Below are 22721 nucleotides of genomic sequence, written 5' to 3' on the forward strand. Positions count from 1 at the left end.
CATCTCACTGTTGTCTCACTAACAGACTGAGTTTACTCCAGCAACCTTCTAGAACAGCTTTCTAAAGGTAACGGTCAAAGCTGCTCCTTCTTTTTTCCCATCTCCTAACCTGGGTCCTCCCTGCTTATGCTCACCAGAAGTAAATGTGCTAGCAAGTTCAGTATTTCTGGTATGTTCCAATATTACTGAATTTATTTTCTAGTCACTTTTTATTTTCAAGACAAGAAATACCAACTGGAGGACCACATTAAACATTTCTTCTTTCTCTGCTTCCAAACACTCATGACCTATTCATTTATACTTTCAATTTATCAGACAGACCTCATGCCAATTGTTTCCGTTCTTCCACTTTCCCCTTCTCACATTCACAACCCTTCTGCAACATTCCTTTTCTCTCAGACAAGACTACATGTATCAGTGCAAATCTTTCCTTCATGTGCTAACTTGTGTAAGAGGTCAGTCAACTGCTGAACCTCAGTCTTCCTTCAGGATATCCATTTTCGGTGATGATGTGCAAACTGGGGTGCCAAAGCTACCCATAATGACTGGAAGACTCTGATTCCTCCTCAGTCCACTCAATAAATTGCTACCTGAATTTAAATAGACAGCAGAGTTTGGTCTTTCAAGACCATTTTCTGCCTCTTGGCTTCTTCCATTTTCCTGGGCTGCAGGGGTCTTGATCACTCTGGCTATCCCCAGTCTTTTCAGCCTGTCCACTAAGTTCATCTTCAACTGGCCAACATCAGGAGGGTTTCGGGATGGTCTCAAGCCATACATCTCCTGGAGGAATGTTTCAGCTGGTCGGGAGGCCAAAAAATTTTCAGAGAGATGCACTCGAGGCTCAACGGGCAAAGGAGAAGGGCAAGGTGAGTGAGACGGTGAATTTGGAGGCGTGGAAGGGATAGCCAGGCCTCTAGGGAGAGGCTGGAGGAGGGGGTCCTCTGAAACTGGGCTGTGGTATGCTTTAGCAGAGATGCCTCGCTTTTGTAGAAGTTCGGCCAAGCTCATGGTGCCGCTGAAGGTTATGGTGGAATCTCGTCGGTTGGTGATGGATTCACCAATGCTGAGCCTATAGGACATAGCAGGAGAATTCACTGCTGTGTTTGATGAACTGCTACCACTACTTCCACAGGATAATGAAGTGAAGTCAGAGCTTTACACAGAAAGAAAAAAAAAAAAAGCAGGAGAGAGAATTTAAGAATAAAAAGTAATCCCAAGTCAGCATTTAAAGTAATTACAGTAGTTATCCATAGTAAATATAGAGGAACAGGCAACACATCAGTATCTGAGGAATGAAAATTTTGATGTGTTACTTCAATGATTAGTTATTTGTAATTTAGTCATTAACTTACTGAAACATATTTCTTTTCACAGAATATGAGTTTACTGTACTTAGATAACTTTATTATTCTCAAATCATTACTTTATTATTCTTAAATTTTAACTCTAAAATATGTATCTGTGGAAATACAACTAAATTTTATAATTAAAAAATCAAAGGAATTTAAATATTGAAGAAAGCGAAGTTTAGAGATTTTTATTAACATATCCATTCCATAAAGTGAAATACACCAAGAGACAATAATCCGTGATTTAACAATTCTTCAACCTTTTAGAAAATACAATCTTTCATAATTAAACCGAAGACGGTTTTCTAAGGAGACACATTTCTTTTTAATCTGTCAATTTTATATTACTGAGAATAAAATTCTAATTGTTAAATTTCCAAGAATGTTAATTCCAAAGAATAGTACTAGAAGGATATCCATGGAACGAATTTTTCTCAATCTTGACTTAAAGCATGGGTTTCTGGGAAATTAAAAATAATTAAAAGCTTTGACAGCTATTAGAATCTTTCTTCTTATTCTATGTTTTGTTAAAAAGAAAAAAAACTAAATAAACAATCATGTACTCAAGGAAATGGTGATAGAATGGAGAGGGTACTTCTTTAGCAAATTATTCCCCCTTGAGCAAATGTTACCAGCATTTAAAACATAAACTTTCACTTTAACACAAAATACTCAGAATATCTAGATATCAAGATTATGAACAAGATGCAAATTTAGGATTAATAAATAAACTTTCTAAAGTACCAACTTGTATTAAAGCAAACAACTTTGACGCCTTGGTTCTGATGTAATCTGTCTACTGTATTCCCAGTATCCCACCTCCCTGGTCCTACTTTATTGTAGAATTGCCTGTCTTTTCCTAAACTGTTCATGTCACTACCATACCAAATGATGGTATCAACCTGTATCGAGAGCCTCCTCAGGAACCAATTTTATAAAACCTGCTATCTTGTTGACTATAAGAACAATGTAGAAAAATTGCACGTATGCCTGTAGACTTTATTGAGGTCTTTATAGGATACCACCCAAATGCTTCCCTAAACAGTCAATTTGCTTCTATCTTATAGACATTGTGAATCATAATGTTATTTCCCTCTACACTGGCAGCTAAAAAGCTAAGACTCAAATACATGGCTCACCTTACTTAGCAAGTATATAAGACTTTATAGTACAATTTATACACTAGGTGTATTCCTCTATCCATTGTATATCCTTACTCTTGATTCTTTTTTGCTTCATTTTTCTTCTCTAATTCTAGTTAACATTATCCTTCAAAGTTCTACATATCTCTGGAAATTGCCTTAGATTCTTTTTGGAATTGGTAGGACAGAAATTTCAGCAATATTGCTTACTGTTCTAATCTGTGTAGTAAATAATTTGGACTGCCCAGAGGGTTCTGGCTTTGCCCTCAGCTTCTGGGAGGTAATCTATGCCATGGCTGCTAGAAGTGTGTTTGTTCAGGATGGAGCCTGGCCACACTAGATCTTGGAGTGGACCTGGCCACACCCAATAGCTGTAGGATGGGGACTGGCCATGCCAGGAAGACTAACTATGTGATTTAGGGTGGAAGCTTTGCGTCAGTGGACCTGGAGGTGAGTTATTATAGTTATAGTGAGTTATAGCTATATAGGTAATCAATCAATCATGCCTTACACAGTGAAGCCTCAGTAAAAAAAATCTGGACACTAAGGCTCAGGTGAGCTTCCCTGGTTGGCAATACTCTGTGTGCACTATCAAACACTGATACCAGGAAAGTAATGATTCCTAAGGACAGGGAGGTTTCATGTGTGGAACCCTCCCAGACTCTGACTTATGTGTCTCTTCCTTTGGCTAATTTTATCCTGTAACCTTTCCCTGTAATAAACAGTAACCACGTACATAACAGCTTTCAGTGAGTTCTGTGAGTCCTTCTAGAAAATTTATCAAACAAGAGCATGGTTTTGGGAAGCCCCTGAACTTGCAGGTCATATCAGAAATGAGGGCAGTCTTGTGCAGAGGACTAGTCCCTCCAATCTTGCAGTCTGGCTAACTCTGGGTATAGTTTCAGCTGGGTCATTTACTACCTGCCTGCCCTTGGACCAGTCACTTGAACTTTCTACGCCTCATTTTCTTCATTTAGACACTACATACTCGCTTGGCTTGCCTACTTCAAAGAGTTATAATGATCAAATGAGAAAATACAATGTGAAAATATTCTAAAGACAAATTATCACAGGACATTAATTAAAATTCTGGGAATTAAAATGACAGTAATTTAAAAAAGAAATTCAAGAAAACAGAGTTGAGGAAAGAAGTAAGGCCTCATATTGCCCAGCCCCTCTTACCTGGGGGTAACCTGAGTAATATCAGAAGGATGTAATATCCTACAGGTGGTGAAGGTGAATGTTGAGTTTGTGCAGGAGAGACACTTTCCTGGGTTTGAGGTTGCAGCTGAAGTAGACAGTTTTAGGGAATCAAACACAAAATTGAAAGACTAGGTTAATAATGTAAAAAGTTTGTCATTACTATTAATAATACAGCATTTATCTGGTGCCTTTTATACAAAAATTCCCAAATCTAGAAATGAAATATACATATTTCATTTTTTCCCCATGAATTTATTTATTTATTTATTTTTGGCTGCATTGGGTCTTCGTTGCTGTGTGTGGGCTTTCTCTAGTTGTGGCGAGTAGGGGCTACTCTTCGTTGTGGTGTGCGGGCTTCTCATTGCGATGGCTTCTCATTGCGGAGAAGGGCTTCTAGGCATGTGGGCTTCAGTAGTTGTGGCACACAGGCTCAGTAGTTGTGGCTCGCAGGCTCTAGAGCGCAGGCTCAGTAGTTGTAGCGCACGGGCTTAGTTGCTCCCCAGCATGTGGGATCTTCCCGGACCAGGGCTGGAACCTGTGTCCCCTGCATAGGCAGGCGGATTCTTAACCACTGTGCCACCAGGGAAGCCCTACATATTGTATTAGTATCCACTGGTTAGTATGTAGCTGAATCCTTCCAATAATTTGAAACTGTAATTCAAAAGGATTTAATATAGCTTAGAAACAAGAGAAAAACACATTCTGAAAAAAAACATTAGAAAAAAATACCAAATCAAGAACTAGTCGTCCAATCTTTCTAGCCAAACTATCTACTCCAGTGGTTCTCGAAGTGTTGTTTGCACCTTGTGTGAGTCTACAGGTCAAAACTACTTTCATAGCAATGTTAAGATGCTATCTGCCTTTTTGACTGGGTTGGCACTTGCACTGCTGGTGCAAAAGTAATAGTGGGTAAAGCTGCTGGCTCTGTAGCACAAATCAAGGCAATGGCACCAAGCTGTACTAGTATTCATCACTATTGTCCAATTACAGTAGGAAAAAAAAAGCCAAATTCATATCAGAATGTCCTGATGAAGCAGTAAAAATTATTTATTAAATCTTGACCCTTGGGGGACTTCCCTGGTGGCGCAGTGGTTAAGAACCCGCCTGTCAGGGGCTTCCCTAGTGGTGCAGTAGTTAAGAATCCGCCTGCCAATGCAGGGGACATGGGTTCAAGCCCTGATCCAGGAAGATCCCACAAGCCACGGAGCAACTAAGTCCGTGCGCCACAACTACTGAGCCTGTGTTCTAGAGCCCACGAGCCACAACTACTGAGCTCATGCGCCTCATCTACTGAAGCCCATGCGCTCTAGAGCCCACGCTCCGCCACAAGAGAAGCCACCGCAATGAGAAGCCCACACACTGCAAGGAAGAGTAGCCCCGGCTCGCCGCAACTAGAGAAAGCCCGCGCACAGCAATGAAGACCCAACACAGCCAAAAATAATAAATAAATAAAAATAAAATAAATTTATATATATAAAAAAAATCTTGACCCTTGGGCTTCCCTGGTGGCACAGTGGTTAAGAATCTGCCTGCCAAGGCAGGGAACACGGGTTCGAGCCCTGGTCCAGGAAGGTCCCACATGCCGCGGAGCAACTAAGCCCATGTGCCGCAACTATTGAGCCTGTGCTCTAGAGCCCGTGAGCCACAACTACTGAGCCTACATGCCACAACTACTGAAGCCCCGTGCCTAGAGGCCATGCTCCACAATAAGAGAAGCCACTGCAATGAGAAGTCCGCACACCGCAATGAAGAGTAGCCCCTGCTCGCTGCAACTAGAGGAAGCCTGTGTGCAGCAATGAAGACCCAGAGCAGCCAAAAATAAATAAATTAATTAATTAAAAAAAAATCTTGACCCTTGAAACTTTAATATTCTGTGTGATGAAATGGGAAGCATTAAGCACTCTGCTAGATACAATGGTTATCTAGAGGAAAAGCACATATGCAATTTTTGCATTTTTTTCACAGAACACCATTTTTACTTGAAAGAACAATTAATACAAAAACTACAGTTATTCAGACTTGGATATTTGGCAACATTTTCTTGAAAAAGAATGTAGTGAGCCTGTCTCTTCAAGAAAATAGCTGACAGGATTTGCTGCCAGTGATGAAATTTGAGCTTTCAAGTGAAAATAAGTGTTTTGGTAGACTTGTATCCATCGCTGAGAGCTTGAAAGCTTCCTAATACAAAAAGACTTACCCAATGAGACAGATGGTGATATATATGATTTTAATATATTCTATAATGAAATGGGTCAACATTCGGAAGATCTGCATAACCCAGTGAACCAATATTTTCCAAATGACCAATGCATTATGTTAACAAAATCATGCATGGGTAAAAGATGCATTCAAAGAGCAGGACAGACTAATAGATTTTAATGTAACAAAGTATGAAAAATTCACTGATAGGGTTTTAGATTCACATTGCTACAAACCTTAAAGAGACTACCACTTATCAAGTTTTGGTGTAATATCAAAGAATATCCACAAATACCTGAAGAGGCTATTAAAATACTCTTTCCTTTTCCAACCATGTATCTGTGTGAGGCTGTATTTCCTTTCTTTTTTTAAATTTTAAATTCTTTTTATTTCATTTTATTTTTCTATTGAGGTATAGTTGATTTACAATGTTCTGTTAGTTTCAGGTATATAGCAAAGTGATTCAGTTACATAAATAAATATATATTTTTTCTTTTTCATATTCTTTTCCCTTATGTATTATTACAAAATATTGAGCATAGTTCCCTGTGCTATACAGTAGGTCCTTGTTGGTTATCTATTTTATATATAGTAGTGTGTATATGCTAATCCCTAATTTATTATTAAATAAATTATTAATTTATTATTAAACTCCTAATTTATCCCCTCCCCACCCTCCTCACCCCTTTGGTAACCATAAGTTTGTTTTCTATGTCTGTGGGTCTATCTCTGTTTTGTATATAAATTCATTTATATCAATTTTTTTAAGATTCCACATAAAAGCAATAACATATGATTTCTGACTTTCTCTGTCTGGCTTACTTAGTATAATAATCTCTAGGTCCAACCATGTTGCTGCAAATGGCATTATTTCATTCTTTTTTATGGCTGAGTGGTATTCCATTGTATATATGTACCACATCTTCTTTATCCATTCATCTGTTCATGGACATTTAGGTTGCTTCCATGTCTTGGCTATTGTAAATAGTGCTGCAATGAACACTGGGGTGCATCATGTATCTTTCTGAATTATGGTTTTCTCTGAATACATGCCCAGGAATCATATGGTAGTTCTATTTTTAGTTTTTTTTTGGCGGTACGCGGGCCTCTCACTGTTGTGGCCTCTCCCGTTGCGGAGCACAGGCTCCAGATGCGCAGGCTCAGCGGCCATGGCTCACGGGCCCAGCCGCTCTGCGGCATGTGGGATCTTCCCGGACAGGGGCACGAACCCGTGTCCCCTGCATTGGCAGGCGGGCTCTCAACCACTGTGCCACCAGGGAAGCCCCTATTTTTAGCTTTTTAAGGAACCTTCATACTGTTCTCAATAGTGGCTGCACCAATTTACATTCCCACCAACAGTGTAGGAGGGTTCCTTTTTCTCCACACCCTCTGCAGAATTTATTGTTTGTAGACTTTTTGATGATGATGAGGCTGTATTTTCTTCATAGTCCTCAACCAAAACAACATATTGTAATAGACTGAATGTAGAAGCTGACACAAGAATCCTGCTATCTTCTGTTAAGCCATAAATTAGAGACTTGCAAAACTGTAAAACTAAACCACTTTGTAAACTACTTAAAAAAATACAGCTATTTTTCATAAAACATATTATTTGTGTTAACATGTAACTCTTTTAAAATAATGAGTCAATAAATATTTTTATAATTTCTCAGTTTTGATTTCTAATAGGTAAATATCGGTAGATACAACCCACACAGACGCTCTCTGGAATTCTTAACGATTTTTAAGAGTGTAAAGAGATCCTGAGTCCAAAAGTTTTGTGAACCACTGGCTGAACTGCTCTCTCTCTGCCTATCTATTTATGCAGGTTGGCTAAGAAGTGGAGAGAATTAGAAGGGGCACTTATGCTATAGATTTCTATTGTCTTATAGTCAAGACTGAGTACACTCCAGTAAGATTTATATAGAGTCAGTCAGCTGACCATACAGTTACGCAGAAAGCAAAGTACTACTGTTTACTGGACTACACTCAACCAAGCACTCTTCTCACCTGTAACTGGACCACCAGCTGAAGTCATGGGCGGCAAGAAGATTCCTGTTACTGGCTGGGATATTGATGGTTTCTGTTCCACTTGAAGAGGTTGCTGAACCTGAAAAGTGATACCTTCCTCTTCATCTTCTTCTAAATCTGAGAGGTGATAGATGGCATCCTTGGGCAACTGGGTAAAGCCTTTAGTGATGACACCTGGTCGTGGGTCAAGAATGGTTCCTAAATTTGGTTGAGCAAGCTGCTGCCATTGGTGCAGAGTTTGTGATCCTGAGTACGCAAACCAAAAAAGGAACATGTTTTAAATTTCCCACAAATATTAAATCTTGAAAGAAGCTAAAACTGTATGTGTAAAAAAGTCATGATAATAATAAAACTACTTATTTGGTCTTAATATTTTGGTAAAATTTGTAAATTAAAGTTATCTGTGGAAGATTAACAAGATGATAAAGGTATGAATAATAATCTGTTCATTTCAAAAGTTAACTTTAAAAAGGAAATCTAAAGCAGGGGTGAAAAAAACCAAGACAACACCCTTAATAGAAACTAGGATGCTGAGGCAGTGATGAGAAAGAAGATACGTATCACGTCGGGTTCTATTTTCCCAGGTGACAAAAATTAATACTCCTTTGTCCTGGAACTATGCCTATGAACTTTGAACTCAAAAGCCAGGCTCCTAGGTTGGAAGGCACCTTGAATTACCATGGGTTTTTTTGTATATTTCTCAAGACTCATATGTGCTCATGACTCTCCTTTCACCAGGCTCTTGGGGAGAGTAGGAAAGCGAAGGAGATGATAAAAAAAGGAGGATCAATCCTCATGGTTTCTGTCTTCGAATACTGGTGAATGATCATCCCAAGTACCTGCAGTGTCTAACTGTCACTAATAGTCATATAATCCTAAAAGTGGCAACTCTGACAAATACCTGTACTATTAATGAATAAAAGGAACTTATAGCACCTTTGAGTGTGAGGGGTCCTTATAGGTTACTGACTCAAAATTTTGTCTAATGCAGACTCTTTCATGATACTAGCAGAGGATCATTTGAATAGTGTCAATATTCCATAAAACAAAGAGATCTGTTTTGAATTCAAGTTCTTAGGAGAGAATAGAAACTGACCTGAAATTAACAGAACTGAACAAAGAAAAATACAGACACACATATCCATAAGTAACTGACACTTTTTGGGTAAAGAACTTTTTTTTGAAAAGGAAGGTAGAGATGAAGCATTACATATAGATTATTTTTATTCATCTATCATATCCTGTTTATCTTACCATGAAAACCGCTATCAAGGATATTCCTTAGCAAAGGACAAGAAAAGATTACTCCTCCTCCCTCACAGTTGTAAAAAAACAGTATCAGTAGAAGAGAACTGACAGTTGATGGCTTGGAGAATGCAAATCTCTTCATTCATTTTCCACAAAGTTCTGCATGGTCACACAAACAGCGAAGATTTAGGGATAATAAAGACGTCTTCTGCATTTAGGGTTCTTATAATTACAAGAGAAATCTCAATTCCAGGGGAAGGCAAAGCCAACAAACAACATGGCTTAGAAACAGCCCTTCCTTACTTATTACCTTCAAGGGGCTTGACAATTTGCAATTTTTCAGGCATAAAACCTCGAAGGCAACTGGCACTGCTCAGGTCTGTGATCTCCGACTGGTCGGTGCAGAGGGAGGCAAGGCTCTCTGTGGGGATGCCACAGTCACTTCCCCCTTCTTTCTGGCCAGCCAGAACCTGGATCTTCCGTTGCCATTCTTCAGCAAAGAACTGCTTCTCACTTAAGTAGTTCTGTCGCCGCAGACTCAGGCGATGCAGGGCTGTAGCCAAATCGCTCTCTGCAGAGTGTCCTGGTTGACAGAGTTTCTGGACGTTCCTATGGGAAAAACACATTCACCGACTAGATCTGTGAGGGGCATAAGCATAGCATAGACCTCTCCTTTCCACAATGGTGAATGTTCAAGAGATTGATCTTAAAAACACATATCTTTTCTTAGATAGCTGGAATACAGAAATAGTAACAACAAACCCAAATCTCTAATATATATATATAATATTTTTATTTTTTATAAATTTATTTATTTATTTTTGGCTGCACTGGGTCTTCGTTGCTGCATGCAGGCTTTCTCTAGTTGTGGCGAGCGGGGGGCTACTCTTCGTTGTGGTGCACGGGCTTCAGTAGTTGTGGCATGCAGGCTCTAGAGTGCAGGCGCAGTAGTTATGGCGCATGGGCTTAGTTGCTCCGCGGCATGTGGGATCTTCCCGGATCAGGGCTTGAACCCGTGTCCCCTGCATTGGCAGGCAGCTTCTTAACCACTACGCCACCAGGGAAGCCCATATATATAATGTTTTTATAGGTCATTTCAAGTGACTTCAGATAGGCAAAACTATACTTTATTATGTTGTATTTATTAACTTTTCTGTTTCACTTAATTTATGAACCTACAGATAATGACCATCTATAAATTCAGTTTAGGTAGTCAAAAAACTAAATATTATTATATTTCACTGAATCTATAATACCACTGAAGGCAAGAGGTATCATTATTTTATGTACTAAGAAAGAAAAAAATGCTACCCATTAAACTATGACATGTCATTAGCTGCAAAAGATAAACAATTTCAAAAATATTAAAACGTGAAAAAATTTACTTTAGGCCATAGAATCCTCTATGAATATTACAAACATTTAAAAGAAACCAACAAGATCTGTAAATACCGCACTTTCACAGTTCTGCAATACACAGTTTTTCACTTATTAACATTTAAAAAATTGGCGGTATCTTACAACTGATACCAAAAGAAAGAGTAGCAAGCCAAGCTTTAGTTATTCCATGTGTGAATTCACACAGATCTGTTTGTTAGATCTTTTCCTAAGGTAACTGTGTACAATGAGGTAGTATTGAAACATCAAGCTATTGTGTGTATAGAATCTACCCCTAAAACCAGGCAATACAATTGAAAACCCAAGGTAATGGGTTTCTGCATTAAGAAAGACTTCCCTCAGATGCCAAACATCTAATTTTCAAAAACTTTCAGCTGACTTTCCAGTCATTCTCTTTAATTTATAGTTATACAAAATTCAATGAACTGAATTAATAAAAAGCAGAAAAAAATCTAAATTTAACCAAATAGGAAATTAAGAGCAATCTAGTTTTCCTCAATAGGTATTCCAGATTATTGCTTATCCTAATGGCACCAAAGCAACTGAGATTAGGACCATGGGTTATGAGAAAGTGTCATGTAATGCTATGCATAACTGCCAATGACCAAACAGATTCAAACAAATTTGACTTTGAACACAAGATTTAGACTCAAATTTTGCCAAACCAGAGACGAAAGCAGTAAAGAATTTTATAGTTCAATGAAAACTCCATTTTGAATACACTTAATTAAACTTTTTCACTCCAATGATCTAACAAATAATGATACAGGGAATCAGTACTGAATGAAGACTGACAGTTCCAGAACTTCCTTGGGACAGCACAGAGCAATGCTGGAATTTGAGTGTGTGAATCTATGTTTCTTACCCTGGATCTTCCTCCAAGTTACTCTTCTGGATTGTTTTGTCCTCTGTTTGTTGTAAACCAGATTCAAAAGGTTTTGCTGTCATGATGACACTTGAACGGTTGGAGCCTGGAATGGGTAGCAGAGCTGGGAATGGGACAGAGCAGCCCCGTGTGTCATTGGCAACCTTGACAGTATCAAATACCCGTTTTTGTTGGGCTCTGTCAAAAGAGAAGTGTTCATTATTGCCACTGCCTACCACTGGAATGCTTTAGAAAAGAGACATGTAAGTGTAGTTAATTAAAAATAAAGCCACCCTGAAGAGCATCTGAAGTTTTGGAGAAATTATTAGAAAATAAATTTCAGAACAAGAGAATGCTCTCACAGATGCAAGCACTACGAGGAAAAAACCGAATAGTAAGCAGATTTACTACTGAATCCCATAATACCAATCACTATGGATTGTGGCTTCTGTTTAATTTCCATCCCAATGGTTGAGTAACAACACATGTGATCTGAACTTACTTTTGTTTAAAGAGAGAAGATTCCTCATCCAAACTCAGCTTCTTACGCATGGTCCCCTCAATCTCAGCTGCCAGAGATTCCTAAGAAAAAGAGTTTGATGTTACAAACAGTTATTATCTAAGAAGCCTGTTAGGAGAAATAAACTATCTTTAAATTATTTAACGGAGTTTCCAGAATCCAATACTTTCGGTGTTATAATAAAAGAAAACATTCACAGGCTAAAATGCAGGGGAAGAAAAGAGACATTCTGGAAATGTAACTTTTAAACAAGAACCAACTACTTTTTCATGATATATTTTTACAAGAAAGCAGTGGGAAAAACCAATTATGATAAATAAAAGTATTACATATGCAGACACACAAAAATAAAAGGTTTGAAAGGCTATAAACCAAGATGTTAATAGTGATTCTATGGAGGTCGGGATTTGATGGTATTTAGCAATTTCTTTTTGCTTCTCTGTAATTTCTAACTTTTCTATAATAAATATGTAAAGCTTTTATAATATAAAAAATTGTTAAAAGAAAAATAAGTAAGCTTCCCCTTCCCCTGGTCAGGGATGAAGATTCAACTAGCATGGGTGTCATGCTCAGAGGGGCTGTGCCAACAATGACTAGAACTGGAGGTACTGGTGTGAACTCATGATTTTAAATATACATATAAACATAGGCATGAATGTAAAGACAGATATAGATGTGTTTATGTGGGTGTATATGAACTTACACATATTTCCTAGCTCTATCTGTTGAGGGGACCTCAAAGCAATGGTACTCTAGTGGCACTGGATACCTAGCACCCAGATTTTGGATTCTAAATATCATTTCTCATTAAAAATAACCAGAGCTCCTTGGAGAATGGCTGATCCCAGGACTGGGCCAGGGAAAGGGCAAGAGAAGCTTGAAGGAGATCCCACTGGTCATATCTTGGACAATTTAAGTATCAAAATAAAAAACAATAATAATGGATTATAATCCACTGATTAAAATAGGAATCCCTGAGTCTAGACTGACATAACCAAATGAACAAATGAATACATAAATGACACAGAAAAGCTCTAACTTATAAAAGAATGCCAACTAAAAAAAGTTGAAAAAATGATGGAATTAGAAAGTCACCATTGGCAATTATCATAGTAATAACTGAGTCAGATACATCCCCATCAATGGGTGCTAAAACTAGTGGGTAAAGGCTTGATGAGGAACAGAATAAACAGTCTCAAAGTATCACCCCCAAAATAGTAACTTTGATCGCTTGGTTAAGGTAGTATCTGACAATTTTCATCAATGCAAAGTTAATTTAGTAACATTAATTCAATTAACTATTAACAATGATTAACTTTACAATGGAAAAAACTGGCAGGTACTACCTTAACCAAGCGATCAAAGTCAATTAATATCATCAGCAATGGGAAAAAGAGACAATGTGTGCCTTGTAATACAATGTTCTGAGAAGAACATGGCATTACCTAAATCTAATTGTGGGGAAACAACAGACAAATCCAAACTGAGGACATTCTACAAAGGTCATGAAGGACAAAACAAAGACAGAAGAACTGTCCCCGATTGAAACAACCAAATGCAATGTATCCTTCAAAGGACACTGTTGGGACAGTTGGCAAAATTTAAATGGGTTCTGTGGATGAGACAGAGATAGTATTGTATCAATGTCAATATCCAGAAGTTGATGGTTATATGTGGTCATGTAGGAGAATGTCCTTGAGAGTATCCTTGTTTAATGAATACACACAGAATTATTAAGGGGTAACAGGGTTATCTGCAACTTACTGTTAAATGGTCCAGACAAAGTAAGAGAACGATATGACAAATGTAGTAAAATATTAAATTTGAGAAATCTAGATGAAGGATATATGAGTTTTTTGTACTATTGTTGGAACGTTAACCTAAGTTTAAAATTACCTCAAAATTAAAAAATATTCTGCCCCAATATTCTCTAGAAAATCTATTATAATTTATAGTTTCAGTCTTTTAAAAAATTTCACAGGATTGCATGTAAGTGTTTAAGAACTAGATTATTAAAATAACTCTTTGAACCAACATTACAAATTCGGGCATAAACTCAGAAGTTTTCATTAATTTCTTTATTTCAAAAAAAAGATTGTTTATTGAGGAATCAAATCAATATGATTCCTGCTCTCATGGGACTTACACTCTAACCGAAGTTAAATATAGCAAGAAACTCAAGATCTGTTAAAAGAGGTTTTAAATGTTCAGAGCACTATTTGAATAAGTGGTATGTGGTGGGATTAGGGTAAGGAGGATGACTGTAGTTTAAGTAACTCTATGGGACACAGACCTAACCTTAATTTCCTTAGGGTTCATCTTATACAATAAATCTGGAAGGTCAACTGTTAGAAGGAAGGCTACAATAAATAAAGACTATTAAGGTAGATACAGATATGCAAATGAAGGCCTAAATCAATAATTAAATTCAATCAACAAGGACAAACCATGTTACCTCTTCTCAAGATGCTTTACACCATTAGAAACCATATTACTCTCAGGACCATCTAATCTCAAGTTTCTTTCTCAGTTCCTTACCCCAGAAAAAACTCCGTATGGCTGGGAGAAGTAGAGATGAGCAGCAGGGCCAGATCTATTCCGAAGTTCCTTTATTTCTTCTTGCGATTCATGTAACATTCCCAGACACTCCATATTCCTGTCTTGTAACTCATGCAGCTGAAAGATAGGATGGCAATTAGTGTTCCTTATTATATTCTCAAAATGACAATGGGGAAAAAATCCCATTGGGATAAGTTTAAATTTTATCCAGAGGACTAATTTTATGAATTTAAATTTAATACAAAGACTCTGAAACAGACTAAGCAAGGAAAGTATATATATTTCAAGCTGCCAGATTTAGGGGTGTCTTGGCCAGAATTATATATATGCATGATTTCCTAAAAATGTGAAATGTAGCTGAGACAACCATAACTGTCAATTCAATAGTAAATGCTTCCTATCCTTAAAAAAAAAAAACTTATAGAGGAAGTATAATAGCTATGGTCAAGTTAGTTTAGTGGAATATTAGATATGTATATTTTTAAACATAATGAACATGAATGAACTCTGAAGTCTGTAAATGACAAGATCAAGTTTACAAAGTATTTAATAAGATGTCAGGGTGCTCAATCATCCTAAACAAGTAGTTTCTTCTCCCTTGTTTCAAAATTTTTTTTTATAGTTAGATACACAAGCATGTTAAAAGAGTACATAATTTTCAGAGAACATTTTAACTTCAAAAATTTCTTCGAGTGTGTTATGTGGACTAGATCATCAGCACCACTAGGGCTAGGGGTGCTTATTAAAAAATGCAGGTTATCTTATTTTAAAAACTGTTGGGTTAGTTAATATAGACCTGTAAAAGGGTCATGTATTCCTAAAGAATCTTATAAACTCAAGGTTTTCCTATTAATCAAGAAGGATGTTGTCTTGTTACTATTATTTTAGAGACAGAATCTTTAAAAAGCTTTACTTCTTAGATCTCATAATTTTCAGCTTAATCTTCTGTTGTTGTTTTAAATCTGGTTATCACCCTTAGCCATTCTTATTCACAAAGAAGAAAGGAACTATTCATTCCTCCCCTCCCATATAACACAAGATAAAGGAAGATTTCATTACCTCCATCGTCAGTTGTCTTTGGGCATCTTTGGAAGCTTGGAGGTGAAGTCTCAGCTCTTCCTTCTCAATCACATGCTAACAACATATTAAAAGAGACATGTGAAGCCTTCCCATATAAAATACAGGTTACTCTCTTTTTAAGACATCTTAAGAACGTATTTCAGGGATGTAGTCCAGAGGATTATCAAAAGCTAACCTTTCAAAAGCCAAATAAGTGCAATAAAATGGGCAGAATACAAAATCCATCAAGGTGTTCAGAGGACGATGAGCATGAATCAGTAGTTCACATCACAACTTTCTGAGGAAAATCCATTTTATGGAAAGAAATAGTGATTTGAAAGTAGTTATTCACGATATTTCATGACAGAAGACTAAAACAGCAATCAGATTAAAGCAATGTAAAAGGGTGGGGACCATGTTTATTTTGCTTAATGTATCTAGCACTTAGCAGAGTGCATAGTACTAGGTCAGTGCTTAACAAACACCTGTTGAATGAATGAACCTACTTCTTTAAGTTTGTGCTGAAGATCTACAATCTGAGACAAGAGAGAGGAAATCTCTTCTTGGTAACGAATCAGTTCATCACTCTTCCCAGACAATTCTTCAGTCATTCTGGACATCTGAGCATTTGTTTCACCTGGAAAACAAAATAAAAAACTTAAAATTCATATAAATATAGGGCAGAGGTTGGTAAACTATGGCCTGTGGGCCAAATCCTGTTTTGTAACAAGCACTGGACTACCGCGAATTGATTTTTCTCTAACATAAATTTAAAATAATAAACCCGGATAACCCAATAGAGAAAATTAAAGATTCTTCTGAAATAGACTAATGCTGGGAATTTAATAGGAGGCACTGAAGCTAAAAAGAGATAACTTGTAAAGGCAAGCAAGCTAAAGATTCTGCCTCAATCTTTTTCTTTATGAAGGACAAGAAGGCTGAAAAGAGATAGGTGAATTATATATCTTTGCAAGGGCCAAGATATTTATGTCTTTGAAAACTCTTCAGGAATGTAAATAAGATCCCAAAAGAAATGAAAATCAAACTTAACAAATCTAACAAAGGAATATTTCCAGAATGGAACAGTCACAATCTGTAAAAGCTACTGAGATGCTTCTGTAGGAGAGACTTTCTGGGATACCCAGCAAACTGAGTAGGGCCTCTAAAGCAATTCTTACAACGCAGCATTCTTGCATGCTTTAGAATTCCACTGGGGAATCTTTGTTTCATATAAAAATTTTGACATCTAAACCCAAGTGGCAAAGCTATTTCTAAGTGTTATATAAAACTATTTTTAAATCGATGTAAGTCTATAGCAATTCAAAGGATGGCAATAAGGAGACAGGAGACCAGAATATAAACTCTTAGGTAAGTCATTGCTTTTTGTTTTTAAAGTGTAAAAGGTGGGTAATGATAGTGTTGATGGAGAAGATTCAATTTACATTACTCTGGTTCTCTAATATTCTGTGCAAGGTACCACATTCTGAAGCCCACAGCTCAAATGATCTGATATGTTGTTATCATACCTTCTCTTTCAACATAAAAGGCTATATATATCAATATTTATAAAGAGATTAAAATTTTTTCTCTAGTAAAGCTGATCTTTTTCCAACTGATTTACTTTAAAAAATTTTAGGTAACAATACAAGAGAGTAAAATATATTCCTTTATAGACACAGAGCTGGCATTTAACAAATACTCATTGAGTGTTACGTTTTACACCATCATTTAATCCCTAGATTTGCTACTAATCAGTTTTCTGACTTTGGCAAATCATATTCTCTATAGGACTATTTCCTCATCAACAAAATAAGAGCTTTGGTTACTTTCATTCTAACACGCTATAATGGGTAGAAATATAGGTCTTTATTTAATGATGATGATAATTTGAAACAAAGATACTTCTTAAAAGTACATATGGTACTTTATTTAGAGTTGTGGGCTCAATGTGATATTCCAAGATTTTCAGCAATTATTTAAAATTGTTTCTTGAGATGCTTCTATTGAAACCATTGACCTAATTTCTGAGTTAGTGATATCCTACCAAAGAACTGCCCAAAGGCTATAAAACAGAATACATTAACACTTACGAAGTTCTTTAACACAATCACTGACAAGCTGTTGTTCCTTCTCTTCATAGGTAATCGTTTCTGTCTTTATGTGACAAGCCTTCAAGAAAAAAAAAAAATCAGTATGTGATAATATCTTCTAATGATTTTATAGTATTAACTAAAAAAATCTTTACTACTTATTTAAAGATAAAAGTTCATCACTTACAAAGGAAAACAAAAACTCATAAAGCTTTATCTATCATAAAATAAAGACCATGGAAAAGGACATGACAAATATCTCCCCCTTATTCCTCTCAGGGCCTTCGCACATGCCTACTCATCCCCACCCCAACCCCTCCCCTCTACTACATATATCTCTGATAGGCTAACCCTTAGCCTCAGCTAAAATGTCACATGTTTAAGTAGGACTTCTTTGATCCATTCCCCAACCCCCCATTATATAAGCTCATGAAACACTGTAGTTTTCCAATATAGTTCTTAACTTAGTTGTAATTATTTAGTTATTTGTGTAAACTCCACAAGCTCTACATTCTATGCTGTGCCTTTCTCTATTCCACCTGTCAGCTTGCTGTTATCCACTTTTCAGTGGGATCTAAGTAACAATGGAGGGCAAGCACCTGTGCCTTGGCTGTCACCGCCCCCCCCCCCCCCCCCACTGCAATGTCAATAGCAAGTCCTTAGTTATGCCATATTTCACCTTAATACTACCTGGACCTAAACCTTATAGCCTTTAAGGTAAAGGAGAGTGAGAATTAAGTTGACTGTACCTTGGATCGAAGAACCATATTCTCTTCTTCCAGTTCCTTGAGCTTTTCTTGCAGCATGTCCAACTGCAGCAAACCTTGAGATAAGCTAAAGGACTCACTGAAGCGAAGAGGTGTAGAGCAGCTGGAATCAGTTTCACTCTCTTCAGAAGCAATGGAGACAACTCGAAGTAACTCATCTTTCTTGGACAGCTCATGCTGCAGTTGATTAACCTGTACATCAAAAGGGTTTGATTTACAAGATGGTCTTTATTTTGCATTATTTACAAGTAATATAGCTTCTAATTCACGGAGCAATTGTTTCTCACCATACAACAAAGTCATAAAATCAGCTGTTAGGTTTTACTGACTAAAGTAACAAGGGCTACAAAGAGAGTAACAAACCTCAGATACTTCCTAAGCTATAATTTTAGAGCATTAACTCAACAAATACAGCTTTCTCTATACTAGGTGAAAAGAAAAGCCAATTTCCATATTCTATATAATGGGAATATAGGAGGAAAATTTCACATAAGATGATACATTCACAATTCAAAACAAAACAAAATGGAAGAAACTTCAAAGTATCAGAATAGAACCTTACTTCAAATTCTCATCCTAAAGGTTTGTATTTTATAAGCTGCATAACTATACATGACTTCCCAACTTTAGTTCTAGGGAATAAGTACTTTTAACACAAAGACTTGAATGTTATTAAACATGATGATTTATAAAATATAAATGAAACCAGATAATAACAAATTATGGAAGATTTAAAATGTAACCATTCAAATTAATAATAAATCAGTTCTCACTAAAAATATTTATTGCTATGGGATAAATATAGTTTCAAAAATTTCTTTTCCTTTTCTTTTCTCCTTTTGTTTGGGTTTCTGAATAAAGATACTTCCTTTGGGTACCTATTATTTGGGGGTACATTTAAAAAAAATAAATTTAAGATAAGATCACACAAAAAATCTATAGAAAGGAGTAAGGATAAAGTGTTAGAATCTAAGCAGGATGCCACAAGTACTGTAGGTACTGAATACAAGCTTTTATATTGACTAAGGTAGAGTCACATGAGTACTCCTCTGTACAATAACACTTCATTTCTCTACTGGTTAGTTTAATGGATACTATTGTCATCACTTCAGGGACACCCAGGAAAATAAATTCTCCATTTCCCAAGACCTAATTGCTTCATGCTGCAAATACTTGATCCAGGACTTACTTGATCAAAGGCTTGTCCCAGTTGCTCCTCGAGGGCTTCATTGTGCTCAGACAAGGCATGGTTCCGCTTTAAGAGAGCTTGTCCAATTCGAGCAGCTAGCTCCAGATCACGATCCCTCTGTTAAAATACCAAACACACCTTTTGAGTACAAACAAAATTAAGTGGTAGTTTAAAATTCTGCAGTCACTTTTGCTAAACTCAAAAGCAATGTCCTAGAAAGCATCAAGATCCATTTTAATGCCCAGATATTACAAATGAATACAGGGCCTGACACACAAATGATGTTTAGTATACATTAGTCAAATGGATGACCACCACAGTTATAAATGCAAGAGGGCATTTCTTGATATCAAGTGAGGTTTACTGATCACCCCATTAATTAGGATAGAGCAACCCAACTTTTCAACTTATGACTTTAGGGACTTACAAAATCAATATAGTCTGTAAAAATGGGGACAGGGCCTGACACACAGTAAAAGCCAAATAAATATTTGTTGAATGCATTTGTCTATTAAGCATGGTAATGATACAGTAGGCAGGTTGAATACAGTTCCAATTAGGGCAAAGCTTATATGCATTCAGAGCCAGAGACTTAGAGGAAAGCATAATCAAGAGCCCTATTGTCAACTGGTATAAGAATCATGATGTGAAATAAAACAGGGGATATAATAGACTGGACATTTTGAGGCTATAGGGTTCTTCTTAGAGTGTAGAAAAGAAGGGAGTCTGAAGAAATTGGTGGTAATGATGCAGGAAAGCCTATAGAAAAGTCAAGCAAGGCAAGAGTTACTCTTTCTGGGTAGATGGTGATACTTAGCAAGGCACAGGAATCCTCGACATGGTGGTAGTGAGGATTGTATTCTGTAAGGTGGAAAACTATCAATATACATCTGAGTGCCTTATAGTATTTGAGAATGGGTTCCACTTACATTAATCGCTGTAAATAAAATTATGCTTCTATTTTTTTGGTCCACAGCAACATGAAAACAGGTGGATGGATTATCTCCAAATTTTCAAGGCCCACTTACCTCATTTTCAACATAGGCTAAGTGGCATACACAAAATCATTCTGGGGAGCTGCTGAGGGTTAGGGGGGCATATGGGGAGAAGGGTACTTCAAAGAGAAAGACTGAAATTTCCATCAGATCAACTGAAACTGAAGCATAGGGAGAGACCTCTTGACCGCCACTTCGAAGAGATATACTATACATACTAAAAATGTCATGGACAAAGTGAGCTCAAATAATAGCCTGAATAAAAGTAGAAAAGGGAAGATGCTTCAAACTATTGGTGTTGATTTGCAATGGAGCTGCTTCTTGAATGGGCAGCTCTTTTCAGGGTGAGTGACACCAAGGATTTACTTAAAAAAAATTTTTTTTAAAAGATTGCTTTTCTAGGACAGAGAAGCCAGCCAGCACCATTATAACACAATAACAAAAAATTAAGCCCTCTACAATTTCATAACAATAAACTTCAGGAGCCATCTTCTTTGGAATGCCAGTTGGTATGCCAGTTGTTCTACCTGTAACAACCTTATACAGAACAACCTACAGCAAAGACATCATCATTTTTCATTGATATGCAAATTTGATAGATTCTAAATGATCTTCAAGTTTTAGCTTTTTGTACTGGAGAAAAAAAAGACATATTCCTACCTCTGCCAGGAGATGTGTAACCATGTCGATGTCATTGTACGTTTTGGTCATCTGCTCCACCCTGTCTGTGCCTAGAACTAAGATAGTTAAAAACAACAGTTTATAGGATATAGAAATAACACAAAGTTTTAAACAGTCATAAGAATTGAAAGATAACAACACAACAAACAACCCAGGCTTTTACAAAAAGCCATTCAGAATTAAAAAATAGGTGAAAAAAGAAAAGGGAAAGAAATATTTCATGTGTTAGACACTCAGGAAATGGACCAATTACTACAAACAAAATGTACATCATACAATAAATTAAGAAAGTATCAAATGATCACAAGGCAGCTACCTCCTGACTGTCTCCTCTTCCCTTGGTAAGACTGGAACTTTGGGGACTTCCCTGGTAACGCAGTGGTTTAGAATCCACCTGCCAATGCAGGGTACGTGGGTTCGAGCTCTGGTCCAGGAAGATCCCACATGCCGCAGAGCAATTAAGCCCGTGTGCCACAACTACTAAAGCCCGTGCGCCTAGAGCCCATGCTCTGCAACAAGAGAAGCCACCGCAGTGAGAAGCCTGTGTACCACAGTGAAGAGTAGCCCCCGCTCGCCACAACTAGAGGAAGCCCGTGCGCAGCACTGAAGACCCAATGCAGCCAAAATTTATTTATAAAATAAATAAATTTTATTTTATAAAATAAATTTTATTTAATTAATTAATTAATTTTAAAAAAAGATTGGAACTTTGGTTCACTCACACTAGAGAATGTGAGACTGGAGAATGAACTGAACCACCAATTGTTTTACATCCTAATCTAAATTAAAGTTATTGAGGGGCGAGTTCATGAGGAGTTATGTATAAAGGAATTTAATTAGAATTCTGTTGTGATTATCTCGAACATCTATGATCACCTGTCATGTGAGCTAGTATCAATAGACAAGGAATAGGACTTGTAGGACTTCTTGTAATTCTATTATGAACCATAACACTTTTTAGCTTAATTAAAAATCCTTTTCCTTTATGATAAGCTTCATCATATGTAGGCCTTTGCTATAAACTAAACTGTACACTACAGTATTCCTTGCATAACTCAAACCCATTATTTCTGGCACTCCATAAATTCAGGAACTGCACTTGACTAATTTAGCTCCAAAGAAGAGAACAGATATGATCCTAATGATTCCACAATCACAGTTAGCAATAAGGTAATGATGCATAATAAAGGTAATGGTGGTAATGATGCATAATAAAAGAGGGATCTTTTGACTTTGGAGTGCATTACATGAAACAGACTTGTGTTTGACTTAGACTGCTTTTAAAATTAGTTTGCCTTGAAGTGTGAAAAATCAGAGGTTTGAAGCAGAAAAGTTGAATTCACATATTTGAGTGAGCTCGAACAAGTCACTTCCCCATTCTGAGATTCAGATTCCACATTTATAATATGAAGCTGATAACCTCTCA

General features: G+C 36.9%; 1 protein-coding gene across 1 annotated transcript in view; it reads right to left on the minus strand.

Annotated features, from left to right (window-relative positions):
- Positions 1 to 271: 271 nt before the first annotated feature.
- TRAK2 (trafficking kinesin protein 2) overlaps positions 272 to 22721 on the minus strand; it is a 60423-nt gene continuing 37973 nt past the window's right edge. The window contains exons 4-16 of the mRNA XM_065880089.1: positions 21275 to 21351; positions 19620 to 19736; positions 18413 to 18622; positions 17664 to 17742; positions 16080 to 16210; positions 15574 to 15648; positions 14494 to 14631; positions 11938 to 12017; positions 11436 to 11633; positions 9483 to 9781; positions 7904 to 8170; positions 3674 to 3779; positions 272 to 1153 (exon numbers count right to left, since the gene is read on the minus strand). Of these exons, the coding sequence (XP_065736161.1) occupies positions 475 to 1153; positions 3674 to 3779; positions 7904 to 8170; positions 9483 to 9781; positions 11436 to 11633; positions 11938 to 12017; positions 14494 to 14631; positions 15574 to 15648; positions 16080 to 16210; positions 17664 to 17742; positions 18413 to 18622; positions 19620 to 19736; positions 21275 to 21351 (2456 nt within the window). The 3' untranslated portion in view covers positions 272 to 474. The remainder of the gene's footprint in view (positions 1154 to 3673; positions 3780 to 7903; positions 8171 to 9482; positions 9782 to 11435; positions 11634 to 11937; positions 12018 to 14493; positions 14632 to 15573; positions 15649 to 16079; positions 16211 to 17663; positions 17743 to 18412; positions 18623 to 19619; positions 19737 to 21274; positions 21352 to 22721) is intronic.

This window comes from Phocoena phocoena, chromosome 7, assembly GCF_963924675.1.
Source record: "Phocoena phocoena chromosome 7, mPhoPho1.1, whole genome shotgun sequence".
NCBI lineage: Eukaryota > Metazoa > Chordata > Mammalia > Artiodactyla > Phocoenidae > Phocoena > Phocoena phocoena.